Below are 26,129 nucleotides of genomic sequence, written 5' to 3'. Positions count from 1 at the left end.
TTGGCTTAATCATGTTTGCAGTGTTGTAACTCTTTAATCAAAAGTTCTCAAGGTTCTCTCTGTGAATCTTACTTAGGCAAGAAAATATCTGTTGGAGCCTGTTTGTTGTTATGGCTTCCTTGCTTTGCATGACCAGAGGCAACTCTGGTATCAGGCCCAGGTTGGGAGTAGTCCTTGGCCCTGAAAGGGAGGGGAATACTTTGTGATTAAAATTTCAGTTTTTTAGCTGCAGGGGGTCCAGTGAGGATTAGGACTATGAAGCATGTAGGTGCATTGTTTAACCCATTCCCATCAAGCTTCCCTTGGCACCAGTGGGAGCTTTCCACCAGGAATAATAGTAGTTCAAGGATGCAGGACCACAGTGTGAGGAGAAACAGTTAAAAACCATCCCTAAACACTGCAGTCCTAATTGCCACATATGCGCGTGTGCACATGCATTGCCAAATGACATGTTTAATCAATCAATCAGTCCTATTTTATTTTATCCCTTATGTAGTTTATGTAGCTGATTATGTTGTGCAGCATTGTTTTTATTCTTCACTGGTCTGAGACCGTAATAAAGGTTTGATTGAATGCCATGTTTAATATGTAGCGTGGCCCTTTACCTTCAGCAACACAAGTGGGCTTCTCAAAGGCAATGTAGGAGCCCCTAATAAATTACTAGACCTGCTGTCTAGTTCCAGGTACTAGTTTACAAAAGGTCAAGTCAGCCAAGGCTGTCTGGAATGAGTTGTAGACCTCATAAGAACATAAGAGCCCTGCTGGATCAGGCCAAAGGCCCATCTAGTCCAGCTTCCTGTATCTCACAGTGGCCCACCAAATGCCCCAGGGAGCACACAAGACAACAGAAACAATCTGCGTCTCGGTGCCCTCCCCTGCATCTGGCAATCAGAGGCAGCCTGCCTCTAAAACCAAGAGCTTGCACATACCTACTATGATTTGTAACCCGTAATGAACTTCTCCTCCAGAAATTTGTCCAATCCCCTCTTAAAGGCATCCAGGCAAGACCTCCTGTGTGATCCAGACTGAACCTTGATCAGGACAGACAAAACCCACATACCTAAATCCTATTTGAATGAGATTCATGGTTTTTTCAACCTGCTAGAACGGTTTTGTCCAGATGAAACTGGTAATGGTGTGTAGAGCACAAATATTTACATCATTTACCCTTTATTTCCTAGGTGCCTGGAGCATGCAGAAAATATTCTTTTGTTTCAAGTTTATCACCTGAACCTTTTTATGAAGATATGAAACATCCTCTGCCTAAAAGTGGAATGCTTGGACTGAAAGAATACAGTTCTCTAGCACAAGTGGACCAGTAGGAAAACAAATAACCTTCCAACGTTCATTTTTGCATGCTTCAGAACACTCAGGGTTTATAGTTCTTGATTGTATTTTAAATGGTTCTGGAAGAGAGAAGTGCTGAAAATGGGGGATCAACAGATGTACAAAACTAACCATGTTGTTAGCAGCAATGAAAACTTATATTACCAGCAGCAGCACCTGAATTCCCTTCCACCTTTAAACCACAACTATGGAACACTGGCCATGGATGGATCTCAGGATTCTCCCCTGTCTCCTTCATTCCCTCATGATGCAAGGGAAAACATAGCTTTGAATGCTGGGTCCAAAGTTCTTGGGTTGATGGATTCTTCTAGGCAGACAAGCTGGGCCCATCTGAGTTCCGGAAACCACATCCCAGGAAGGAATAATCAGAATGTCACGTGGAGCTCAGCAGGGCAAGCCGAGCCAACTGATGGCTATGAGCACCTCTGTCCCCAAACCAGCGAAACCCGGCCACAGAAAATTACCAGTGGTGTTTTGCATAAATTGGACTCCTTTGCTCAAGTGTTTGCCAACCAGAACTTAAGAATCCAAGTCAACAACGTGTCTCAGATTATTCAGGTTCCACCTTCAGTGATGGAGAACGTTGGCGATAGCACACTTCGGCAGTTGCTATCTCAGAAGCCTGCTGTCGAGCAACCACCTGGGCAGAGATACCATCAGCTGCCCCAGCAAGTCCATCAGGGTTTTGCAAGCTCACAGCAAAAGCAACAAATGCACCTCCTGCAGCACCAGCAACCCCTCTATTATGAAGAGCAGCAGCATTTAGCCCACTTGCAGATGCACCCTGCAATGCACCAAGGGCAGGCTCACATGTCACAAGTGCACTCTCAGCACCTGCAGCCACAGCAGCTACAGCAGGATCAATACTATCTGCAGCAGCAGCCCCACCAAGAACAGCACAGGCTCTTGATACATGAAATGCAGCAGCAGCAGCAGCAGAGACAATGCCCAGTGCAAACAGCTCAGTATTATCCAACAGAGCCTATGATGCAACAGCTGCAGCAGCAGATGCAAATGCAACTTCCTTCCTATCATAGGGATCCTGACCAGAAGGCTCTACATGAGACTCACCAGTACTCCCAGGATCGGAGTCAACCTGTGCAGCTTATACAGCTCGGAGCAGTGCCTCCGTACTTCTATCAAGATCAGCAACAGTCATTCAGGCATTTGTATCCACAGAATTTATTGCAGCAGCCAACACCAGGAGATGCCAGTCAGCAAAACCATTATCACAGTGACAACAAGTCTCGGGCATTGATGGACTCGCACCTTGGACTTCCTGTGGCAGAGGGACCTGAGGGTCCAGCCCAGCAAGACTTGAATTCTGTTGGTAGTGGAGTCGCCCATCAACCCCTTGTATCTCCAGCGAGTATCCACATGAATAACAAAGGGCCCCAGCAATTGTCCCCCAGTGCAGTGTGGCCTCAGGTAAGCAATGCTTTGTATGCAGCGTTTTCAGATAGCCAAGTTTGGGAATAAGTGGTGTGGGTTTAGAACTAGCCTCTTCCACTGAAATGGGGTTCTTTTCAGGCTAGTAAGAGAAATTATTTCCCATTGATCTGTTTTGTGAATATCTTTTAGGATTGCGCAGCTACCAAAATAGGCAACATATTGTTAAACTAGCACTGTGTTTGTGGCATGGTGGGTGTGCGTGAGAATGAAGAGAGTTCATGGGGAGGGTGTATGCTTTGCACTCAGAGGCTTGTTGCCCCATAGGGTCTCTCATTGGGAGAGTGTGGAGATGATTTTACTCACATTTAATTTTGGGGTATTTTTTTTTCCTTTTTCTCATAGAAGCAAATGGCAGCCATTTGGTAGAAGGCAAAGGTGTGTGCTGAAGTGCATCATCAGGCTGGAGCTCAGTCTACTCCCAATGTATGTGGAGAGGGTCTCCCATCCAAAAAAGTAACAAAGACTATAGCCTAGGGGTGTCAAACATAAGGCCCTTGAGCCAGATGTGGCCCCTGGAGGCAATTTATCTGTTCCCCGTTATACAAGAGTAATTGGGTTTTCCCAGCATGATGATTGGTCTTTCTCATAACTTGAAAATATGAACAGGATCTGCACATTTTCTCTTCTGTCACTTGTAGCTCATGAGTTTCTGTGTGAGAACAAAGTGCTGATTTCAGGCCATCATCTGCCTAATGATGTCACTTTCTGCCCAGTGACATCACTTCCGGCCCTCAGCAGGCAGCATGAATGCTAACTTTGGCCCTCTGTGTGAAACAAGTTTGACACCCCTGCTATAGCCCATTTAGTGTGTCCCACAGAATTCAGTGGAAGCCACTGAAAGCCAGCATCTATCTGCACAGTGCCACCACTTCATCTGTATATCTGAGTTTTTTTCCTTATTGTAGCACCAGTGCGTGACCAAAGAGAGAGAGAAATGAGAACTATATATGTGTTGTGTGTGTATAACATACAGTACCTATGATATATGGTTTTTTCTCCCTTCTTTTTTTAATAGCAGATCCAGCTATCTGATAGCAGACTCCAGTCAGATTCTCCTGATCACAGGTATGTTTGTGATTTATAATTACAGGTGGAGCCTATTTATCTGTGTTAGTTCTGTTCCGTGACTGGCACAATTAACAAAAAATGCGTTGTGCCAAATTCCATAGAGTTACACAAATACACTGCAGCCTGACACTTCCAGATGGAAGGAAACTAAGGCAGCTGTAATCAATCCCCTCCCCTCTGCTCCATACTCAGCCCTCCCCGTTGCCAGCTGCCTGGCTTCTTTCACATGGGATGCTGCTCTTTTAAGAATCCAGACCTATGCGTTTCTACTCAGAAGTAAGCCCCATTGTAGTCAATGGGGTGTACTCCCAGGAAAGTGTAGAGAGGTTTGTAGGCTATATCTCATGCTTTGCTTGGTGGGAAGGCTTGCTTGTATAGGTGATTGCCTGCACCATTGGGTGGGGAGGTTACTTGTGTTGGTGATTGCCTGCACCATCTCAATGTGGGGGGGGGGGATTTGGCAAACACTCCTTGGGTTTTTTAAAGCAATCCCCTCTGTTGCTACCAAACCTGCCCCTGTGTGAGTGAGTGAGAGAGAGAGAGAGAGAGAATGTGCATGTGCATGTGCGCGCACGTGCGCTCCACCTTGCTACACGTTCTGGCTACAGAGATTTTTGGTCCCCCCTTCCTCTCTTCAACCTCTTTGCTGGCTCAGGGGCTCCAGGACTGTTACTGTTCCTTTGCAAGGGGAACCTCTTCCAGGGCTCCAGGGCTATTTCCCTGCCTGGGCGAGGCAGAGCCTTTTTGCAGTGTTTTGTGCTGCCTGGAAATGGAGCAAGATGTCAGCACAGGGCAAAGGAGGCAAATGTGTGTGTGACTTTCGGTTCCCTCACCCCATTCACGTTGAGACAGATCCGCAGATAAAAAATCTGTGGATAAATAGGCTGCACCTGTATATATATTTTGTATTGTATTGGCAACCTTCAGTCTCGAAAGACTATGGTATCACGCTCTGAAAGGTGGTTCTGGCACAGCGTCTAGTGTGGCTGAAAAGGCCAATCCGGGAGTGACAATCCCTTCCACACCGGGAGCAAATGCAGTCTGTCCCTGGTCTGTCTCCCTGGCTATGGGCCTTCCTTCTTTGCCTCTTTGCCTCAGACTGCTGGCAAAGTGTCTCTTCAAACTGGGAACGGCCATGCTGCACAGCCTGCCTCCAAGCGGGCCGCTCAGAGGCCAGGGTTTCCCACTTGTTGAGGTCCATCCCTAAGGCCTTCAGATCCCTCTTGCAGATGTCCTTGTATCGCAGCTGTGGTCTACCTGTAGGGCACTTTCCTTGCACGAGTTCTCCATGGAGGAGATCCTTTGGGATCCGGCCATCATCCATTCTCACAACATGACCGAGCCAACGCAGGCATCTCTGTTTCAGCAGTGCATACATGCTAGGGATTCCAGCACGTTCCAGGACTGTGTTGTTAGGAACTTTGTCCTGCCAGGTGATGCCGAGAATGCGCCGGAGGCAGCGCATGTGGAAAGCGTTCAGTTTCCTCTCCTGTTGTGAGCAGGGAGTCCATGACTCGCTGCAGTACAGAAGTGTACTCAGGACGCAAGCTCTGTAGACCTGGATCTTGGTATGTTCTGTCAGCTTCTTGTTGGACCAGACTCTCTTTGTGAGTCTTAAAATGGGTATTCCAAGATAGTGGCTTCTGTGCACCCCACATACTGGAATCTGTATGTGTACAGCCCAGATCATGTTATCTAGAACTTGAGGTGCACCTTCCTCACCTCTTTGATTGATGATTTTGGTAGCAATCAATTCAGTCAAGGTGTGGGATGTATGAGTTTGCAATCTTAGAGGGGAGTTTGGGGGGGGGGGAATGGGGTTGCCTATTTTAACTTTGAAATCTTTTGGAAACATTGAATTAAATCATATACCTTTTTGCAAATTAACATTTATACATAGTATTTGACAGAAGCTTTGTAATAATTTAAACCCTGATTCTGAACTCATTTACCCGGAAAACTGCTTGATTTTCAAGAGAGATCACTTCTGCGTAAATCGAATTTGCCCCCAACCTTTCTATCCCTGCGCACATCACAAAGTACATTGTATATGACTTTCAGGGGCAATCTCAATGCATTGTGCAGTCAGAGAACACTGGGAAGAATTGAGTGATGGGCAGGTGCTTGAGTTAATTCACAAAGAATGGTGTTTGGTGTGTTGTGCTGAATTCGCACATCACAACAATGCATTGCTAGATTTTGAACATCTGAAATTGTGTGGTATGTTTAAAATGCTTTTATTTGGAGATGAATTATAATGTCAGTGAGAAACATCTTTTTAAATAAAAATTACGTTTTCTTCATTTTTTTCTCTGTCTCTTGCATCAGCAGTGGTCACAATAAAGAAACTTTTACAGAGCCATCTGAAACAAAGAGCAAACTAACATGCAGTGTATGCTTGAAGGAATTTAAAAGTTTACCAGCTCTAAATGGCCACATGAGGTCTCATGGAGGGATTCGGGCATCCCCTATCTTCAGACAGGTAGCAATGTCTGATTTTTTTTTTTTGTCCTTCACCATTTCTTGCTAAAGTTTGCTGCTTGCTTTGCTATTTTATTTTGTTTTTAAATGGCAATAACTTTGCAGCTGATCTTGCTGTTGTCAAAGAAGTACGTCTTTCTCCAACTTTGTTTCAAGTATGTTATTTCTCCATCAGTGGAGATTCGTCCATGTAATGTTGCATAGACCTAAGATCTATGTGTAAGTTGAAACTTTTGCAGACTTCTAGGGGAAAGAGGTTCCTCACTATGAACACACCTCAATGGGCCCTTACTGCTTGTTCTGTTAATTAAGGGCAAGACCTCATTCGTGGTATGGTAGCATGCCATTTTTTTTTAAACCCTGGATCAAGTTGTCCTAAGGCATTTCTGTCCATGACAGGAGTACCCTTTCATGCTGCAGTTATCAGAAGGATAGCCATGTCTGTCTGTTGCAGAAAAAATGATGAAGACTAATAGATTTATTGAATTCTCTGATGAAGCGGGCTGTCATCCATAAGCACGTATGCCCCTATAGATCTGTTAATCTTCAAAATGCCACACGATTCTTTGTTGTTTATGCTACTCTTTAGCGTTCTGTAAGTTCACATGAGAACCACCTGTGGTTGAGGCTGAAAGCCTTTAATTGTCTGTACAGGAGGAAGGAGAGAACCCGCCACAGCAACAGCAGCAGCTGCCCTCAGAGGTGGATGGCTTCATGCCCATCGTCATACCTGTTTCTGTCCCTGTAAAGCATCTGTCGCCCGATCCCAGCAGACAGGCAACTGACAGCAGTGCCACAGTCAAAGATAAGCCTGTCTCAGATGATGAGATGCCTGTTCTTGTGAGGATGACTTTTTCTCCACCGTGTTCCCCTAAAGCAACCAGTCCATGTGCATCTTCTGTGAGTGTTCTCTTGCCACTAACTGTGCCATGGGTGTCTCATAAATCCCTTTGCCTTTTGAAAAGTGCTTCCTTCCAAGCATCTGTGTTCCAAGATGCACAATAAACTAGGTTCTTTCCCATTAATTCAGAAGCGTTAATTATTTCTGTTGATGCTCCAGCATTCCTAAGCAGAAACTAAAAAGGAAAGGGATTTATTCCCCATCAGCATTATTTGTGCTTGTTTGTTTTAATGTTGCCGCTTAAAACCATTTTCTGCTTGAGAATGGACAGACAGGGGGAGTACATTTTTCCTACTATTGCCTTCCACAGATCAATAGACTTTGTCCACTAATTATTCTAAGAACCATATTCCCCAAAAGTACTGTGTTGTGAAGGTCTTGAATGGTAAATTAAATTGACTTCATCCTTTTCCTTTCATTGGAATCTAAGTTAATGATACATGACCACGCTTTAGAAGAATGTGATAAATATCTCTGAACTCTTGAGAAAACAGTCTGTGAATAATACAACATAGGCTGCAATCCTAACCACACTTTCCTGAGAGTAAGCCCCATTGAACAAAATTGGACTTACTTCTGAGTAGACCTGGTTAGGATTGTGTCTGTAGTTGAATAATATGAAGTGAGTGACACGTGGATAGAAGTATATACATAGACCTGGTTCAGATGTAATAAGAAACTATGGTTGTACTTCTTGGTCTCTGTGTAGTCACACTAGTGACTAGTGACTAGACACACTAGTGACTAGTTGAATCTGTGCCGGCACAGGGCTTCTGGTGTGTTTTGGTAATGGACATTTATTTGTGGTTAGAGGAATGTAGTTTTTGTTTTTTTTAACCAAGTTCAGCATATGTACTCATGTTGTTTAAGATACAAGTGTCAATGTTGGTATCTCCTATCACGGTGTTCTTTTAAATTAGCCACTGCTTACTATTTGTGGAGCTAAATTTTAGTCTTTTAGTTGGAGGGGTGCAATGGAAAAACTGGGTTTCGCTGTGGACGACAAAGGTTCATCTCTCCACCCAGCCTATAAGAATTATGCTTTGGCAAATCTGTTACTGCCCAAGGAAATAAATCACTGAGTTGTTGTAAGGATCATTAATACTTGTAAAAAAAATTTTTTTGTTTTACATCCATGGATATCATAGACATAGTAAAAATTAGGACCAAGCTGCACATGACATAGTAGATCTATGAACAGGATCTCCTAAGACTTCAGCCATTTCTGCCCAACATTGCATATATGCAACAGGGATCAAATGTGTACACCTGTGGGCTTGGATGAAATGAGTTAAGTTGCAGGAAGAGTGATTTGGATTGGGACCATGGCACTAGGGAGACAGGTTAACCCCTTCCCCTGAACTGTTTTCCCATTTTAAACCAGATTCCCCAAAGCTTCTGTTTGTTACACTGTGCAAAATATACTGGTGTCATCTTGCCGGAGCTGGGGGGCATCTAAACTGAGGAAATGATATGGAGGAAGGGTTCAGCCCACCTGGCCCATCATTGTGGTCCTAAACCAATTCATTCCCCAGTTCCTGGGAGATATTATTCACAAATGTTCCATGTGCTGTCTTGTTTGGTCCCTGTTTTCTGTAAACTGGACCATTCCTTTGTCTCAGGGGCTCTTTAGTTTGTAGAAAGTTTCTTGACAAGTCTAAGAACCTTGTGCTGGAATAACAGGTATGTCATGTACTTCAAACACATTGTAGCTAAAACATTCAAATGCTGTAAACTCTCATTTAGGAGCTCACTCGAAAACTTCACCAAAGCATCACCAACTCTGAAGAAAGTTTCAAGCCTCTGCGAGACAAGAGAAAATACCGCCACAGACCTGAACCACTTTTCATCCCACCTCCTGCCTTCAGCTTCGGTGCCTCCCACTCAGGCGCTACCCTCTATCAAAGTCAGCTTCGCTCTCCGCGCATCTTAGGTGACCATCTGCTTGATAAGACTCATGAGCTCCCTCTTTACACACCGCCTCCTATGCTCAGTCCGGTGCGTCAAGGGTCTGGTCTCTTCAGCAGTGTTATCATATCCACTCATGGTGCATCTCACCCCCAGCTGCCACTCACTCCTCTGACACCCACTCCCCGAGTTCTTCTCTGTCGATCTAGTAAGTATGTCATGTTGCTTGTAAACATAGCTCATTTCTACATTGTACTTATTGCTATATAATGTAGTGCTCGTTCATGTTGCTTATGGAACATTTGGATCTGGTCTCTACCTCCACCAGTAGTTTTAGGATTACTGCTCACTTGTATAGTATCTCACATGCCCAGATATGTCCAACAGGGTTGTGTTTCTCAAACAGTGGGTCAGGACCCACTAGGTGGGTTGCAAGCCAATATCAGGTGGGTCTCCGTTCATTTCAATATTTTATTTTAATATATTAGACTTGATGCTACCAAGGTATTTGGGAAATGTCACAGATCTGTACTGTTAACAGGCTACTATGAAGATGCTTTTAACAATGATAGTAAATGGGACTTACTCCTGGCTAAATGTGGGTAGGATTGAAGCCTAGGATTGTTAAAACTTTCCCTGCTTGATGATACCACTTCCGGTCATGACATCACTTCTGGTGGGTCCTGACAGATTCTCATTCTAAAAAGTGGGTCCCAGTGCTAAACGTGTGAGCACCACTGCAATAGGGAATATAGGAAATGTTTAGGTGTAAGGTGCCCTGAAATATGTAAGAAAACCTTCAAGAGTGGGCAGGCTCATATGATGAAGACAGTCCTTTAAATACCTAGTCTGAATCCATGTAAGGCTTTAACATTCACACCAGCAACTTGAATTGGGCCCAGAAGTGAACTGGCAGCCAACCCAGCTTTTGTAAAAGGGGGGTTGCATACTCCTGAAAAGCAGCCCCAATCACACTTTGACTGCTGTAATTTGAACCAGCTGTACCTTCTGGATGGTATTCAAGGAGGCTTTTCATTGGGATGTAGTTGCACCTGGATGTAACCTTAATTCACCTCAATATTAAACTGAGCAGTGTTGGGGTGGGCTGCATAATCAGTAGCCAAAGGTTTTCTTTTCATGTACTGTAACACTAAGATTGCAGGTTGGAAATCGAATGTGTGCCTGCTCCAAATGTCAAAAACTAACAATGCACATTCAAACCCATAATGTGTTAGGCTGAAGATTCTAGACCTATGTTATCTCCACCGCCTCCCAAGGAGAAAGCTGTACCTCCACTGACATACAACAAAATTGAGGAGAGGGGTTGGCCTTTTCCAAGTTAACCTGGTGCTTGTTCTTCAGCCCTGGCCGCTGGCTTCTCTGACTAATACTTCAGGTTGATGCCCTCTGTCTATAATACAGACTGGAGTAGGGCCTTGTTAGGTACCTCAAAGCCCAAGTCACCTGCTGGATGACCACATTTGTTAGGTTCTGGGACATGATACTTCGGCCTCATCCTTGAGGGGTTGCTGGAAGGAAGCTGGCTCTACTGGGGCTTGTAGCTGGTGGTTCATGGACAGACTACCCCAACCTGATCCATTCCTTCCTGTCCCCACTTCTTCCTCCTGGTCTTCTGGGGCCTTCACTGCCATGGATCTTGGGCCTGGTTGGTCTTTCTCCAAGTGTCAGGATGTCCCAACTGTCTCTCTGGGGTTGGGGGGGACGTCATTCTACCCCTTGCCCCACACCTTGTCTTCTTCCTTGCCCTCCCATGTTCCTCTCTCTTCCTGCTCAGCTCCTTCCAGTCTCTGCATCTTTCCATCCTACTTCATCCTGCCTGCTCTTCTCTCCCCCTTCCTGTCAGCAGAGCCTCATTATAGTGCTGGTGCCAACCTCACCTTCCAACTGTGGTCTGTCAGGTGAGCACCATGAAGTGGGCAATGGCCTGCTGATTGGCAGGACTGTCAGTTGCCCAGAAGGGCAGCCTCTTCCAGCTGGCTGTCCCTTGCACCCACTGAGGCTTAGATCTTGTCTTCTCCTTGACGAACAAGTGTTCTAAAACACCAGTTTTTTTAATTTGGAGGAAGTTTTTTTTTTTTTTTAACACAAGAGAGCATTTGAACATTTTGACCCTCTCCCAAAATGGTATCCAACAACAGTGATACAGCATGGTTGAATCACAGATCTTGTGCTTGACTCTAAGACAGCCCAGCCTGCCCTGGTTTTTTACTGGTTCCCATCAGCTATGTGAATTGGTGGGGAACAGAGTGAGCCAAAGCAATTTGTATATGTAGACTGGCATGTAAGTGTGTAGTTTGTAAAGAAGCGTATATAAAGAGGGGCCCATAGTTCAGTGGAACTTTGCGTGCAGAAGGTCTTGGGTTCAATTACTAGTATAACCAAGTAGGGCTGGGAAGACTCCAATCTGAAACTCTCCACAGCTCCTATCAACTAGTGTAGATAATACTGAGCTAGATGGACCAACTTGTATAAGGCAACTTCATATACACATATACGTTCAAGAATCAGGAGTGTTACAATATTCTAATTTCTACTGTCGTGTTTTGTAATTTTGCACTTTGGAGATTCTTGGGATGTATATTTGAGCCTGTAGTGTAAAAAACCAGCCCGCCACCCCAATATCTGTTGGGGACAGAGGGGACTCTGGATGGGTATGGAATGAAAATAATGAGGATGCAGTAGATTCCATTTGAAGGGCACAGACATTTATTGTTTAGTGAGTAGAACTGCCATTCACTTATGGGAGGATATGCTGAAGAGGAGTTATGTTTTAAACCAGTACACTGTTTAGCATTGTTGCACCTTGTCTGAACATCCTTTCATGAACAAAGACAATGTACTTGCTTTTACCTTGGCGGATCTTTTGAGAAGGTTTAAATAGAAGACTCCTTACACAATCATTACAGGATCATGCCAGTAATCCTTACTAAAAGAATTGTGTGTATATATACAGGTTGCGTCTGATTATCCACAGATATTTCATCTGTGAATTTGTCTCAATGTGGCTCCCCTGAGCTGAGCCTGGATCAGGTCCAATCTGAAGCCCTCTGATCATGACCAGAACTCTACTCCTGTCTCATTCCAAGGATTACAGGTGCCAAGACCAGTGGATACCGAGGCACCACCTGTATGAAGATATAGATGAACATATAAGCACCTTTGTGTTGCTTTGGACCATTAGTCTCTCTGGACTAGTACCAACTCTGCCTGTCACCCACAAGAACCACTGACAGTCAGAGGTCTTTCCTGGTCCTCTACCTGAGCTCCTTTTAACTGGGCCTTCTGCATTCAAAGTATATCCTTCACAACTGACCTGTGGCACCACCCCATTTATCTAAATTTTTTTTAAATAAACAAAGCTTTCACAGAAGGATGCAAATGTTACTGGGTAAAGTGGAGAATGAACAAAGGTATGTTAGCAAAAGGAACATATGGAAAACTCTAAATTTTTCCTCTTGCTCTTTCAGATAGTGTTGATGGAGGCAACGTCCCTGTGACCCCAGGGCCTGGAGAACAGACCATTGATGTAGAACCGTAAGATGCACCACATACAGACAATGCTTAATATTCAGTCTTGCTCAGCAGACCCATCTTTGTTTACTTCCAGAGTGTGATTTTATTTGGGTATTAAATAGTGTATTTAATACCCAAATAGGTTATTAAATAGTGACTACGATCCAAACTACTAAATTGATTTTCCAGTTGAATTTTCCTTCTCTTTGTCCTCTAAACAACCCTGTGAGATAGGTTAGGCTGAGAAAGTGTCTGGCCCAAGGTCACCTAGGAGATTTCATGGCTGAGCGGGGATTTGAAACTTGGTCTTCCAAGTCTAAGTCCAACTTCAAAACCACTATACATGTTATGGAACACTAATTAAATCATTTTGTTCTTCCACAATCCAAGAAATTCCACCAAAACAGACTGCCAGAGTCCTACCCCTCTACCAGGTCTTTGCAGCCTTGAGCTGATATAAATCACTTATTAAATATGGAGCTTTTACTGTTCATGCAAATACATTGGTTGGGTTCAGACATAATTCTAAACCATGATTTAACATAGGCCCATGTGCTCCCCCTGCTCCTTCATGTAGGAAGAGAAGAAATTTGCAGCTTCTATATATGAGTTGGAACAAATCAAGATATTTATCATGTTTAGCATGTCTGAATTCAGCCGCTCCCTGGCCTTAAGTATTCAGCACCTGCTATCAATGAAAAATACCAGATACAGGAGTTGTTTTACCAAAGATCCGGTTCCAAAAGCAGGATCAGTGCCAGATTAGTGCTCAGCTCTGGAACACAAAATTGAGTAGGATGAAAGTGAATTTGTATACCATCTCCTGCTACAAAAAATAAACTCCCAACCTCGAATGGCATTTTTGCCAGCTGTTGTTATTTTTATATACCAAGGATAAGAACACCAACTTCCTGCATTTTTGGTTGTGCACTTTAGTGCTCAACTTGGGGGCAAAGATGTTCCAGGAATAAGGGATTTGTCTTTCCCAGAAGACCATTTAACTTGCACCGAACGTTCCCTCTTCCTGCTCTCTGTCCTGGCCACGTTTTTTTAAAAAATATGTAAGCAGTTGTTTCTTCTAGCCTAGCACCCCTCTTCTTAAGAATTTAGGCATTGGCCTTGCATCTTATAATGGTGTGTGTTTCTTTAATTTTTTTCAGCCGTATCAATATTGGGTCAAGATTCCAAGCTGATATCCCTGAACTTAAAGACACAGCATTAGTAGGGAAAGAGGATCACAAGGCAACTTTAGTTTGGAAACCATGGCCGGACTTGGAAGACAAGGCTTTCCAACAAAGAGGTACTCTGTTCTGCCTTAATGGAGTTTTTGTTTTTGAAGGTATCAATCAGGTATTCTTTGATATGCTTCATACTTAGAAGTACCATTTTGATATAGGCTTGAATCCAAAGGTGCTGTTGTGTGAGCAGACATTACTTCTACTCACACAAGATGAGTTCTCCAATGCAATGGAGGATAGTGTGCCTATACCTTCAGTTTTTGTAGAGAAGAGGGAATTTTGGCCGTTGTAGCTTTTCAAGCCTTTCCATGTTGAGCTGCACCTGCCAAAATTCCCTCTTCACTACCGTGGTTAAAGGTATAGGCACTCTGTCCTCCATTGTATCTGGTCACCCTGAATACACTTACTCTGATAGTGTTTACAAAAAGGTTGTGAAGACAAGAATTTAAAAAGTTATTGAATAAAGATGTATCTTATGATCGTTTACTATATTTTTTTAGTAAATTAGACCATACAGTTCTTAGGTAAGAATTACTGGTAGGTTGTTTTTCAGGATCTGGCCTTCAGTAAAATCAGACAAAATTATAGTCAGAAACCCCCTTATTTATCCGGGGGTCACAGAAAATTCCATGATTTCAGCTGAGACCCTGCCCTCAACTTAGTTGTGAGATCAGTATACTCGAGTATCTTCAGTGACTTTTCCCCCGTTTTTCTTTGTTTTGCAATGAACTGTTTGGTATTCTTTCCCCATGTTTGTAGCAACATGGAAGAGAGTCAATAGAGGAAGCTCTGTTGAGATTCCCCAGATCCCCCCTATTTTAAGCCACACCTTAATCTTAGCCTCTAAGGTATAGGCTTGAATGGAAGTGCTCAGTAGAAATTGCTTTTGATTAAAGTTTTAAGTTTGTTTTAAACCTTCTGAAGCTTGGTGATTGAAAGCAAGAATTGCTGCATTGGGTTTGTGTGCTGACCGACAAGCTGAATGAAATGCATAATATTATTTTGGATTTTCTTCTTCTAGTGACAGATCTGTTAAATATGTGTTCCTCAAGTGTTTTACCTGGTGGAGGAACCAACCTGGAATATGGGTTGCATTCTCTCTTTGAGGCTAAAGGGGACATGATGGTAAGATGAGTTTGTTCAAATCTGTCCTAAACTATGAATTTGCAGGGTGGGCTTATTCAACCACTGTCTTGGAGTCAGCTGACATGGGAATAGTGATGCTGGCTTATTTCATAGGGCTGTTGTAAGAATTATTAGAGCTGTGAATGCGTAGAAAAACAACAACACTATGCATATATATATATACTATGTTGTTTTTATTAAGTAGTAAGAACATAAGTAGAGCCCTGCTGGATCAGGCCAATAGCCCATCTAGTCCAGCTTCCTGTTTCTCATAGTGGCCCAGCAGATGTCTCTGGGAGCACACAGGACACCAAGATACAAGGTCTTGTTGCCACTCCCGTGCATCTGGCATTCAAAGATAGGTTACGTCTAAAACTTGAAGGTTGCTACAGTGATCATGATTTCTAACCTGTGCTGGACCTTTTCCTCCATAAATCTACCCAGTCCCCTTTGAAAATCATCTAGGCCTGGTGCCATCACAACATCCTGTGGCAAAGAGTTCCACAGATTAATTATGTGCTGAGTAAAGAAGTATTTCCTTTTGTCTGTTCTAATTCTCCTGATGGTCAATTTTCATAAAAGAAGTCTGGTTCTCTGCAAGAGGGAAAAGAGCTTCCCTCTATCTACTCTATCCATCCCATGCATAATATTACATGTCTCAATCATGCCCCCCTGGCATCTTCCTTCTAGACTTAAAAGTCCCAAACTCCTTAATGATGATTAAGGATTTGGAGATAGTTCTGCATGAATTGTTTTGTCCCTCTTTGTCCTGCAGGTTGCTCTGGAGATGCTTCTTTTGTTAAAACGATCAAGAAAGAAATGTCATCCTCTGGCAAATTATCACTATGCTGGTAAGTTCCTCTACAGATGGTGGTAAAGAGCACATGTTAGTTTATGTATGGGTCTGGGTTGATGGATGTGTCCACAACAGAAATGCACTTGTCGGGTGCCATCTGCTGAGCATTCAGAGAAAAGAAAGAATAGGAGTTCGGCCACCTAGCTGCTCAGGACCTGGCAGGAGAGCTGCATCTTGCTATTTGCAGCCACACAGAAAGCCTATGAAACATCTTATTTCCATTTAAAGCTTTTTAAAGCTAAGCCCTCTTCTTGACCACATGTACGTATTATTAGTTGCCTCCAACCTAATACTGACTGTTCCACTGGTGAGCCATTGAAGACTTCTATACTGTCAGGGCTCTTATGTTCTTATGAGATATGTACCACTTTCACTTTGAGAATGCAGGATATAAACTGAATCTTAAATAAGATTAAATGATGTCTGTGCAAGGTCATCCTCCTGAACCTGTTCCATAGCAGAGGTAAAAGGTAATGGGCTACATTTTCCTATAGTGGGGAGAGAGTATATTTGAGCATCATACCTCCCACTCACTCCAGTTGCACAGCTATGCAGATTTGACTTGTCTGCATTCTTGTGTGGGAGCAAGCCCCTTCCAGTCCCTGTCTAGCCTTGCTCCAAGGCATGGGGCATTGACAGAGCCCCTCCACTTTATTGCTGTTATGTGATGGCAATGAATTTGTGGAAAACTAGCAAATAGGCTACAACTTTGCCCGGTGTAAAGAAAAAGAGTTGAATACAAATTATTCTTACCTTTGCATCAGGCTCTGACAAGTGGACGCCCGTTGAAAAAAAGCTGTTCAATAAAGCACTATCTACTTATAGCAAAGACTTCATTTTGGTACAGAAAATGGTAAGATGATCTCGATTCTTTGGTCTGGCATTTTCTGATCTTTGGGTTACCAGTTACTTCTTATTAAAAAAACTAGGCTACTGGTGGACAACCAAGACCATTGGTTGTATCCTGTGAAAGTTATGTAGTTGTGACTAGCAGCCCAATCCATCCTGCATGGTGATGCAGTGATGCTAATGGGACAACTGCTGTATCCCACAAGGGAGTTTTGATCTCTGGAGGCCTCTTTGGGACAAGGGAACATTTGTTCCTTGCCCCAGGGTAAATCCCTGTCAGCCTAGTGGATGTACTCAGACCTGCACCAGTGATATCACCGGTGCAAGTCTGCATTGATCTGTGAAGGCAGATCATGCTCATGAAGAGGGTTATGTTTTGGTGTGTGCCACTGTTGTTGAAACCTCCCCCTTAGTGGCCCCAGTCTGCCCCCATCACCACCCCATTCCATCCACTCCCTACTAATTTGTGGTGGTGCGTGTCCGCTGACACATGAAGCTGGCCGCTCTCAGCAGTGGCCAGCTCACGCACTTTGCTGGGTTGCATTCTGCAACTGCTGGAAAGTGCTGCCAGAATGCTAATTCAGGTGGCACAGTGCGCTAGTAGGATTGGGCCATAAGTCCCATTGAAATGAATGGGTCTCTATATGTAACAAATAACTTGAGTCATTGATTTCAGTAGTGCTTAGGCATGACTAGCTTTAAGGTACAACCCAGTGAATGTTCAGGAGGCTGTAAACTGAAAGAATTCTACACATTTGAGTTCATGAGATGCCCCAAAGGCTTCGTTTATTTATGCTCATGTTGAACATGAATTTATTACTTAAATTATGGGGGGGGGGAATAGCCACTGTTGCAAAGCAAACTGTTGAACTGTTATGTAGTAGATTGCAGAGAGCTGGGTTCAAGCCCCCCACTCAGTCATGACAGTCACTGAGTGATCTTTGGACTGTCATAGTCTCTCTCTCTCTGTCCAAACCACCTCACCGGTGGTGGTTGTGAGAATGCCACAAGATAATTCCCATGTATGTGACCCAGAGTTCTGTGGACAATGAGTAAGATAAAAGTGCATTTATGTGTGTAAATTCTTCAAAAGGCCAATTTGGTCCAAAGCCCATTTTGAACTTTCAGTCTTGCTTCTAACCATGGAGCTGTGATGAAGTACACCATGTTTACCAGCACATTTGTGATTAACAATTTTGTTTTGTGCTTATATCTATTGTACACCGAACAATAAACTGATGTGGGAATATCTGGATTATTTGGTTTACTCTAGGTGAAGTCTAAGACAGTGGCACAATGTGTAGAATACTACTATACTTGGAAGAAAATTATGCACTTAGGACGGAAGCACAGAACACGACTTGCAGAAGTAAAAGATGAAAGCCTGGTAAGCTTGTTGGAGCTGATATTGTAGTCGCAAGATAGCTTTTTTGCATGCTGAAACCTTGCCTGTGCTAGAAGAACATCTAATATTTTTCTTTTCAATCGTACATCTTTAGTAGTAGAGGCTGTAGTGTATAGATGCATCAGCATACAAAATTGGTGGTGCTTTTTCCACATCTGATGTACAGGGAGCATGTTTTTCTGAAGTAGGAAAATTGTTTCAGGAGCAACGTTCATACAGCTTTGAGGGGCAGGCTAAAAGCACCTCACCACTCTCATTGTAAATGTATCTCTTCAGCTTCTGGGTTGTGCTCTGAAAGTGAAAGTCTGCAAGCAGTGGAGCTATGAACTCATCACCTCTCTAATTAAAGGTAACCAGGAGTAGAAGAAAGAAGAGGTCCTTTAAGGCAAGGAAAAGTGTTTCTCAGAAGTCATTAGACTTCTGATGTTGGGGAATCTTTCCAAGGGATCAAAATACTTTGGAGTTGCAGAAGGTCTGTGTTCATCTCATGACTGAGGACTTCAGAGTCACCTGCCTCACACCTAGGGCACACAAGGGCTTACTTTCATCAGTCCAGGGTGATTTGTTTGGTGAAGAAACTCACTGAGAATTTGTTTGTTGTTCAGCCTTTCCTTAAAATCTGTTTAAATTTCAGACAAGTGGAGAAGATGATGAATTGGAGGATGAGGAGCAGGCAGAAGATGACAGAAAATCTACAAAAGAAGAGATGGAAATTCAGAATTCTCCTGACCCTCCAACTATTGCTGTTACTGCACCCATTAACCTGCCTTCCCTGCACAGCCTCACGCTTCCTTCAACTTCATTTACCTGTGAAATGCCAGACTGCGGAGCTGTAAGTGTGATTGATAAGATTGGAGGGGTCAGTAGTTCAGCAGTACAGTTATACTTTGTATGCAGAAGGCTGAACTTGAAAAACACTCTAAACCTTGCTTTTGAAGCTGAACTAGATGGCACTATAATCCAGCAGATCTTTTTTATAGGTTAAACAAGGAAACAAGCTGAACAATTAAGCAGTATACCATTGAAAGTACTTGATATGTACTCCTGTTTTTGTTCTGTACTTCTGAGAGTTGCCTTGTGGTTTTGTTTGGTTTTGTTTCTCGCTCTCTAGATGTTCAGTTCCAGACAAGCCCTGAATGGCCACGCTCGCATTCATGGTGGTACGAATCCTGTGGTGAAAACCCGCGGTGGAGGCTCTGGCACAAAGCAGAAACCCAGTTCTCAGAATGAGTACTGCTCAGTCAAAAGTTCCCCAGCTCACAGTACGACAAGTGGCGAGACTGACCCACCTACAGTTTTCCCTTGTAAAGAATGTGGCAAGTGAGTACATTTTTGTCCATGGTATATGCAAAGTTTGTTATTACCTGAGATTTAATTTCTTCGTAGGAAAATAATTAAACAAGGTTCTGATTGCGTTTGGAGCCTCCAGGTGACCCAAATCCACGGATTCCAACTTCCGTGGATTTTGTTATCCCCAGAGGTTCCGGGAATGGAACCCCCGTGAATAACAAGGGCTGACCTATACTCTTAAGACATAAACTTTCAAATGCCTGAACCTTCAGAAATGCATATTTGAATGCTGATAGTCCTCTAAATAAGATGGTTGGCATTTACTTTTATATGTCTTAAAAGTTGGAGATCACTCTACAGTTGTAAAGAGATATGTCTGCTTGCAGGCATTGGGCAGCGCAATCCTAACTTGCACTGGAACAGGCAGGATGGTGGGCCTGCGCTGTATCCAGCGCAAGTTTGGGTCTGGCTGAGGCTTGACCCGAAACAAAGGGAGAAAATTCCCCTTACCTGGGGAGAGTCACAACAGCCCCAATGGGGGAGCAGCCTGGAACTGCCCTGCACCACCCAGGAATGGGGCCAAATCCCAGCCCTTCTTCCCACTCCCCGCCCACCCGCGGTCCCACCTGCTGCCCACCTCCCCCACCCCGAAACTCCTCCTTCCCATCTCCTCCCCACCCTCCTCAGACCTCCCCCGACCCACTCACTGGCCAGTCTTGGCTGGCATGGACTCACCTGCTGCCATCACTGTGGAGGCTGTATCTGACCTCCACAGGCTGGTGCACCTCCATGCACCAGCACAGTTTACTCAGAGGGAGGCGCAAACATACTTTTCGGCATACTTGGGACCCTCCCAGGCCAGTGCAAGGGACTTGCACCTGCTGAGTGCATCTTTAGGATTCTGCTGTCAGAGGCCTAAAAGGGGAGTTAGGGGCAAGACGTTGAGAGGGTCTCCCTGACATCAGTAGACACCATCTTTTCAGCAAAATACAGAAGAGTCAGAATCGCACAACTGCCACTTCTTCCAAAATTCCCCAAACTCACCCACATGGATTGTGCACATTCATGATGCTGCCTGAAAATAGATATATGCAATTGAATGCTGACATTTGCCAAAGATTGGGTCTGCACTCTTCCTCATGTTCTCAAATTGCTCCTGAATTTTTTCCCCTTCTTCTTTTCCACAACAGGATGTTTTTCAAAATCAAAAGTCGCAATGCTCATATGAAAACACACCGGCAACAGGAAGAGCAGCAAAGGCAGAAAGCCCAGAAGGCTGCCGTTGCAGCTGAAATGGCTGCCACTATTGCAAGGACTACAGGGCCAGCTGGGCATAGTTTGATTCCATTGGATCACTTGGACTTGATAAAACAGGTTGAACAGGCAGAAGGCCTGGACAGTGATGTAGTTCAGGAATTGGGAGAGGTAATTGACAACACTGAAGTGATAGACCCTGATCTCTTATTAGACGAAGAAGACACAGAATTACTTCAGGATGATGTTGAGCTGTAGAAGAAACAAGACCATTCTATAAAATCAGGATGCCTGTGGAAAGAGCTTTCTGCACCAGGAGGGCTAAGTGTTTAAATCCTTTTTTTTTTTTTTAACTATTTGAATAGTTGAAAAAAGTTTTATCTTAGACTGTAAAAGCAATTCTGAGTTGTTACCATTTTTTAAATAGTAAGTTAACATGACTTTGAAGCATTGAAATAATTAAGTTGTTCCCCTTTTTTACAGGTATTTTATCTCATATTGTGGAAACTAATAAGTAGAGGGAAGTTCATGTTCTTGCTTTTCATATCCTTTCAGACATTTTCACAAGAAACCCCCATTTCAAATTCTTTAGCTCCTCAGGGTTTTCCTCCCCTCATCCCAATAAGTAGAATTTGTGTTTAATGCAGTGCCATCATTATACTATGGCTGCCAAATAACTGCAACCAAGGCTCATAAGGAATAGTTTCAAGTGGTGTGATAATTGACAGCCAACACATGGCTACCATGGAATGATTTGGTGGCTTCTTCAAGCTTTGCTGCTTGGTTAAAATGTGGAGTTGGATCTGCTCTGAGCATTCATTGCTTTTCTCTGGAGACACTGTCCTGGGGTAATCAAACAACTGAGGGAAGTGCTGTCTCAAGGCATAGAAAGCTCTCCACCAAGTGAGGGTTTCCAAGGCATCTTTATATTTCCTCTAAGGTGTGGGCTGCTGCCATATTTGCTCATGAAGGCTTGATGGCATGTTCTGCTCTGCTTAATTCTGAAGAAACTGGACCAGCCAGAACAAATGAGAACATCTAGATTAGACCCCTATGGGTAAGCTTTCGATTTCATCAAATCACCAAACCAAACTGCTTTACATTTGCAGTTTGTCTGCAAGCGATGTTAACTTACAATGTGCACTTCAGAGCTTCCATTTTTAGAAGGGATAATTGGTGAAAGCAGAAGTGTTTTGTGCCTGAGGACTGAAGAAAGATGGTTCTTTGAATTCTACTTCTGTCTGCAGAGCTGATAAGGGACATCTCATATTCTCAGACTAAGGAAAGCTGGCTTGGATATGCATTAATGGTTGGAATGCACTTAAATAGCTCCTTTTCGTAAAAGTAAATCACGTGTGTTAAAAATATTGTCCTTGAAGGTTTAGTGGTTTTCTTTATGCTCTTAGTTGTGTGGCACCTGCCACTCATCTAGTGCTCCCTCACAGCCAGAAGGAAGGGGGGAGATGTCCGGCATTCAGTAAAATAATAGTCTCTTTTTCTTTTTTAATTTGTCCTTCAAAGCCCTAAAGAAATGATCATGTGCCATCTTTTTGAACTTGCACTACACGAAAATCTAGTTTGTCTCTGATGATCAGTGTTTTTCAGGATGGTTTCTATGGCCCAGTGGCTCATCTATGTGCGTAAGTGCTCTGGCAGGCACACAACCTTCTGTTCTTGTTAGTGCTACTCTGTTCATTTTTGTGAAATAGCCATACACCAAATACAAAATAGGGTAATTCCTGCATATGGAGAACCCCATGAAGTTTTGAATTGTGGCCAAAGAGTTTTAGAAGTTGCCATTTAGTTTTTCTAAATCTTGGCTGTTTTTCTAAATCTTGGTCGACAGTATAAATATACTTTAGCTTTGAGGCTTTCTGCCAATAAATTCTATGTTCTGGCTCCATAGATTTCCACTTTGAAGGTTTAAATCCCAGTGAATTTGAGAAACTTTGGAGAACTTAGATTGGAGGTTCTAAAACCACCAGTGCAAACTCTTCTTAGAATATAACACTGAAAGTTTATCAGGTTTCTCATTTGGAAGTGGTGAGATTCAGTTTTCTGAGATTATTCTTATTGCATTTTCACTTGTTGCTATTTTTTATCAACCTGTGAGGCTACAAACTTAAATCTAAATTTATTTTGAAGAACATTATGATCCCCCCATTTGCTGTGTTTGTTTGTCTGCTTCAGAGGTTGCTAAACTCGTAATTGCTGTCCATCAAAAAAGAGGTCACCGTTCAGACCAGAGCTTACTGCTCTGCCTCTGCACTGCGTATATTCTCAGTAGATCTGGGCACCGGGACACTCTGGGCAGTCGTGTCTGTTGCCCAGCATCCTAGAAAGCTGTGCGACAGGACATTCAAGCAGTCGTGACTGCCCGGAGCATCCCGGTGTTCATATCTACTGAGAATACATGAAGTGTAGAGGCAGAAGGGAAAGCTCCGATCACAAAGCAGAGGTCTTTCCCCAAACCCTGGGTCTGGCTCTCGGGCCAGGATTTAGAAAGCCCTGGTCTACATGTACAAAACCTGGGATTTAAAACATAGGAAGGGTAATGTTTTGTATTCACTTTGCACTAAATAAAGGAAAATCAAAAGCTCACCCTTTTTCCCAGTGTGCTTGGTCACAGTCTAGCAACATGGTGGTCCAACACATGAACTGCGGACTGCATGCAGATCCTTGTGGCACTTTTTGGCAGCTCCTGAAAGTCCAGCCACAGCCCCCCCACCTCCTCCCGCTTCAGCAGCTTTTACATCACCCTGCCATGCCTTGCCAGTTTCTCCTTTGGAGAAGGAGAAGGCAGAATGGTGCAGCAGGGAGATCAAAAATGCCCCACCACATCCACTGCTTGCTTCCTGAGCCTGCCGAATGACTTCATCAGCTCAGAACATGGAAATAATTGATGGTGACGTCATCACATCAGCGCCAATTACTTCTGAGTTGGCACTGTTGGGGCGTCACACCAGGATTATGCCGCCCACTGTTGCTATAAGTTGGACTGCCCTGGCCTAGCAAGTCAGCATGGTTACCTTTGGAATGACTCAACTAAGCATTTGACAACTGTTTTCCTTGCAATTGGAATTGGAATTATTCTCCAGGCATGACTTTCTGGATCACAGTCATCATTTATAAATGTGCAAATGTACACAAACAGCCCTGAATATCTAAAATTCCTTTATCCCGTGATTCACATAGGCATAAATTTTTTCTTAATAACCAGGGTATATATGCCACAAAATAGGTAGAGTGAGTTAGCTGGCTAATTAGCTAAAGAGGGGTTTTTACTGCAGAAAAATAAAGATGTTTTTATAGAAATTAAAATGGCCAAATCCTGGAGTTTGCTATGCCATTAACCCTTCAAGTTAGGGTCTGTTCAGATCATTGAAATATCTCATCATGGAGCATCCCGAGCATCTCCAATATTGCAATAGCATGAAGAAAATTCCATCTGACCCAGTACATTTCCAGTTTCAGCCACCACAGTGATTTGTTGCTAAAGAAACATGCCACCATGTTCATGTAAACTGCTGCCAGGAAGCAATGGTCAGACAGCAATTTTCTATATAACTGCTCAGATCAGAAAGATCAGATGAGAATTTACACCCTCCATATGGCTGGTGTCCCTGGAAGATTTTAAGCATCTGAACTGACTTGGACTGGTGTAATGAATTATACATGATTATACTCTGATAACTACAGAGCAGCTGTTCACATATTCCTGGCAAGACAGTCCTTGGCTTTTCCAAGGTTGATTCAAGAATCTACTCTGTGTTATGTTAACTAACTTCACCTGGTTTTTATTTGGAAGAGTTTGATGTACTGCTTCAGAGCATCTACCATTGCAATAAATCTATGTAATTTGTCCCGCTCAAGTTTCCCATGACCCCACAAGGCTGATAGAGAGGAGATACCCCATGTTATCTGTGCACTGTGTGAGATGTCTCAGGAGAAAGGATACTCTTCTTTTGCAGGGGTCCTTCTTGTCTGACCAGCTGAGCACCACTGGCACCAAACTGATCACTGAAAATAAGATAGCTTGCAGACATTTATTTCCCTATCACCAAGGGTTAGCTAACATGGCATTGCTCATGCAGCAGAGGGACAGTGGCTGCAGTGATGGAGGTAGCATTGCCACCCCCTTGCTGGTGGGCAGCTCTGTGCCCTCCGCCAGCCTTTGTACCTGCCAGGCCTTCTCCTGCTCCTCAGGATATCAGCAGCTGCTCCAAACCATTTAAATAATAACTGGTGAATCTCACTCGGATCCAGCTTAAAATAGCAAGGCTTTTAAGACTATATTGTCAGATTAAATACTGTTAATAATACTGAAAAAGCACATTAAAAACAGAAATAAAATCATCTCTGGCATACTCCTTTAACAATATACCTCAAAGTCTCACTGCCAGTACAGCAAATATTACAAAATTCTTGCAATTGCTAGCTTAAGAAACATGTTTTGGCAGATAGGGTACACAGTATATCAATTGTCACATACTATAGTGTTCAAATATTAGCTGGTTCTTTAGTGGGCCTATACAAAGATTTCAGAACCACAGGGTATTATATCTAAATAGTTATAAAAATGAACAATCTCTAAAAACTTTTTATTTAGCACCCATAAAATAATTATTGAGCTAATGACATGGCTTAAAATAACCAAAGAGAACATCAAACTAATTCCTGAAATATTGATACTTGGGCAACTTTTGTTTGTAGAGTTTATATTTCTAAAAGTTGCAGGGATAAATATTACCTAAGTAAGATTCACATGTTGGCAGAAAATGTGGAACTTTTGTTGCCGTTGTTAGTGGTTCATGTTTATTGCAGTATGGTTTCAGTAGTGAATTAGTTTAAAATTGTACATAATAAAAGAAAATATATATATATTTTATGGAGAAATCTTATTTTTCAGGCATATTTAACTTCTGTTATATTGTTACAGAAAAGCTGTAAATAATTTTTTGGAGTTGTAGTGTGGTGTGTAAAATGTTCTTTGGGAAAATAATAATGAATATTTTAATGAAGTTTTTAAATTTTTTTTAATAAACCTTTGCCTGTCATGGCTTAATTGCACCTGAATTGCATGTGAGTTAATTGCAAGATGTAATTTATTCAGGTTTGCACTAAAATGCTTAATTTCATAATATTTGACATAGTGGGTTTTTCCTTTCCATTGGGGTGGGAATGGCATGTAACAAAGAGCACTATGTATAAAATATGTTGGCTTTTTTCTTTTTTTATTGACAAATAATTGTATTTGTAAAATCAAAGGGAAACTATGTAACAGTTTGAAAAAAGGACAGTATTTTATACTTTTGATAAGATGTGCTTTGTTAATTTTTTTGTTCATGTGATGAAAAATTTCTTTTAAATAAATTAATCTGCATTTAAATTTGTAGAGTCATTAAAAGAAAATTGTTAAGA

At 42.8% G+C, this 26,129-nt stretch overlaps 1 protein-coding gene across 2 annotated transcripts; it reads left to right on the top strand.

The window, feature by feature from the left end:
- The first annotated feature begins 1,339 nt into the window (after positions 1–1,339).
- TRERF1 (transcriptional regulating factor 1) lies at positions 1,340–25,052 on the top strand. 2 transcript variants are annotated; one of them, XM_066622648.1, is made up of 14 exons: positions 1,340–2,775; positions 3,815–3,864; positions 6,199–6,349; positions 7,003–7,248; positions 8,996–9,365; positions 12,646–12,712; positions 13,852–13,991; positions 14,951–15,054; positions 15,830–15,905; positions 16,675–16,763; positions 18,033–18,146; positions 18,799–18,996; positions 19,276–19,484; positions 20,645–25,052. In XM_066622648.1, exons 1-14 carry the CDS (start codon positions 1,429–1,431, stop codon positions 20,964–20,966), a joined length of 3,483 nt encoding a protein of 1,160 aa, XP_066478745.1. In that variant the 5' UTR covers positions 1,340–1,428; the 3' UTR covers positions 20,967–25,052. The 2 variants fall into 2 exon arrangements, with proteins under 2 accessions (XP_066478745.1, XP_066478754.1); XM_066622657.1 differs by lacking the exon at positions 7,003–7,248.
- The last annotated feature ends 1,077 nt before the right edge of the window (positions 25,053–26,129 follow it).

This window comes from Tiliqua scincoides, chromosome 1, assembly GCF_035046505.1.
Source record: "Tiliqua scincoides isolate rTilSci1 chromosome 1, rTilSci1.hap2, whole genome shotgun sequence".
Classification (NCBI taxonomy): Eukaryota; Metazoa; Chordata; class Lepidosauria; order Squamata; family Scincidae; genus Tiliqua; species Tiliqua scincoides.
This window is presented reverse-complemented; position numbering and strand designations above follow the sequence as displayed.

Coding starts and splice junctions, on each gene's coding strand:
- TRERF1 (XM_066622648.1), top strand. CDS start 1,429: ATGGGGGATCAACAGATGTACAAAACTAACCATGTTGTTAGCAGCAAT. Junction 7,249..8,995: donor CCAGTCCATGTGCATCTTCT/GTGAGTGTTCTC, acceptor ACTCTCATTTAG/GAGCTCACTCGAAAACTTCA. Junction 18,997..19,275: donor AAATGCCAGACTGCGGAGCT/GTAAGTGTGATT, acceptor CTCGCTCTCTAG/ATGTTCAGTTCCAGACAAGC.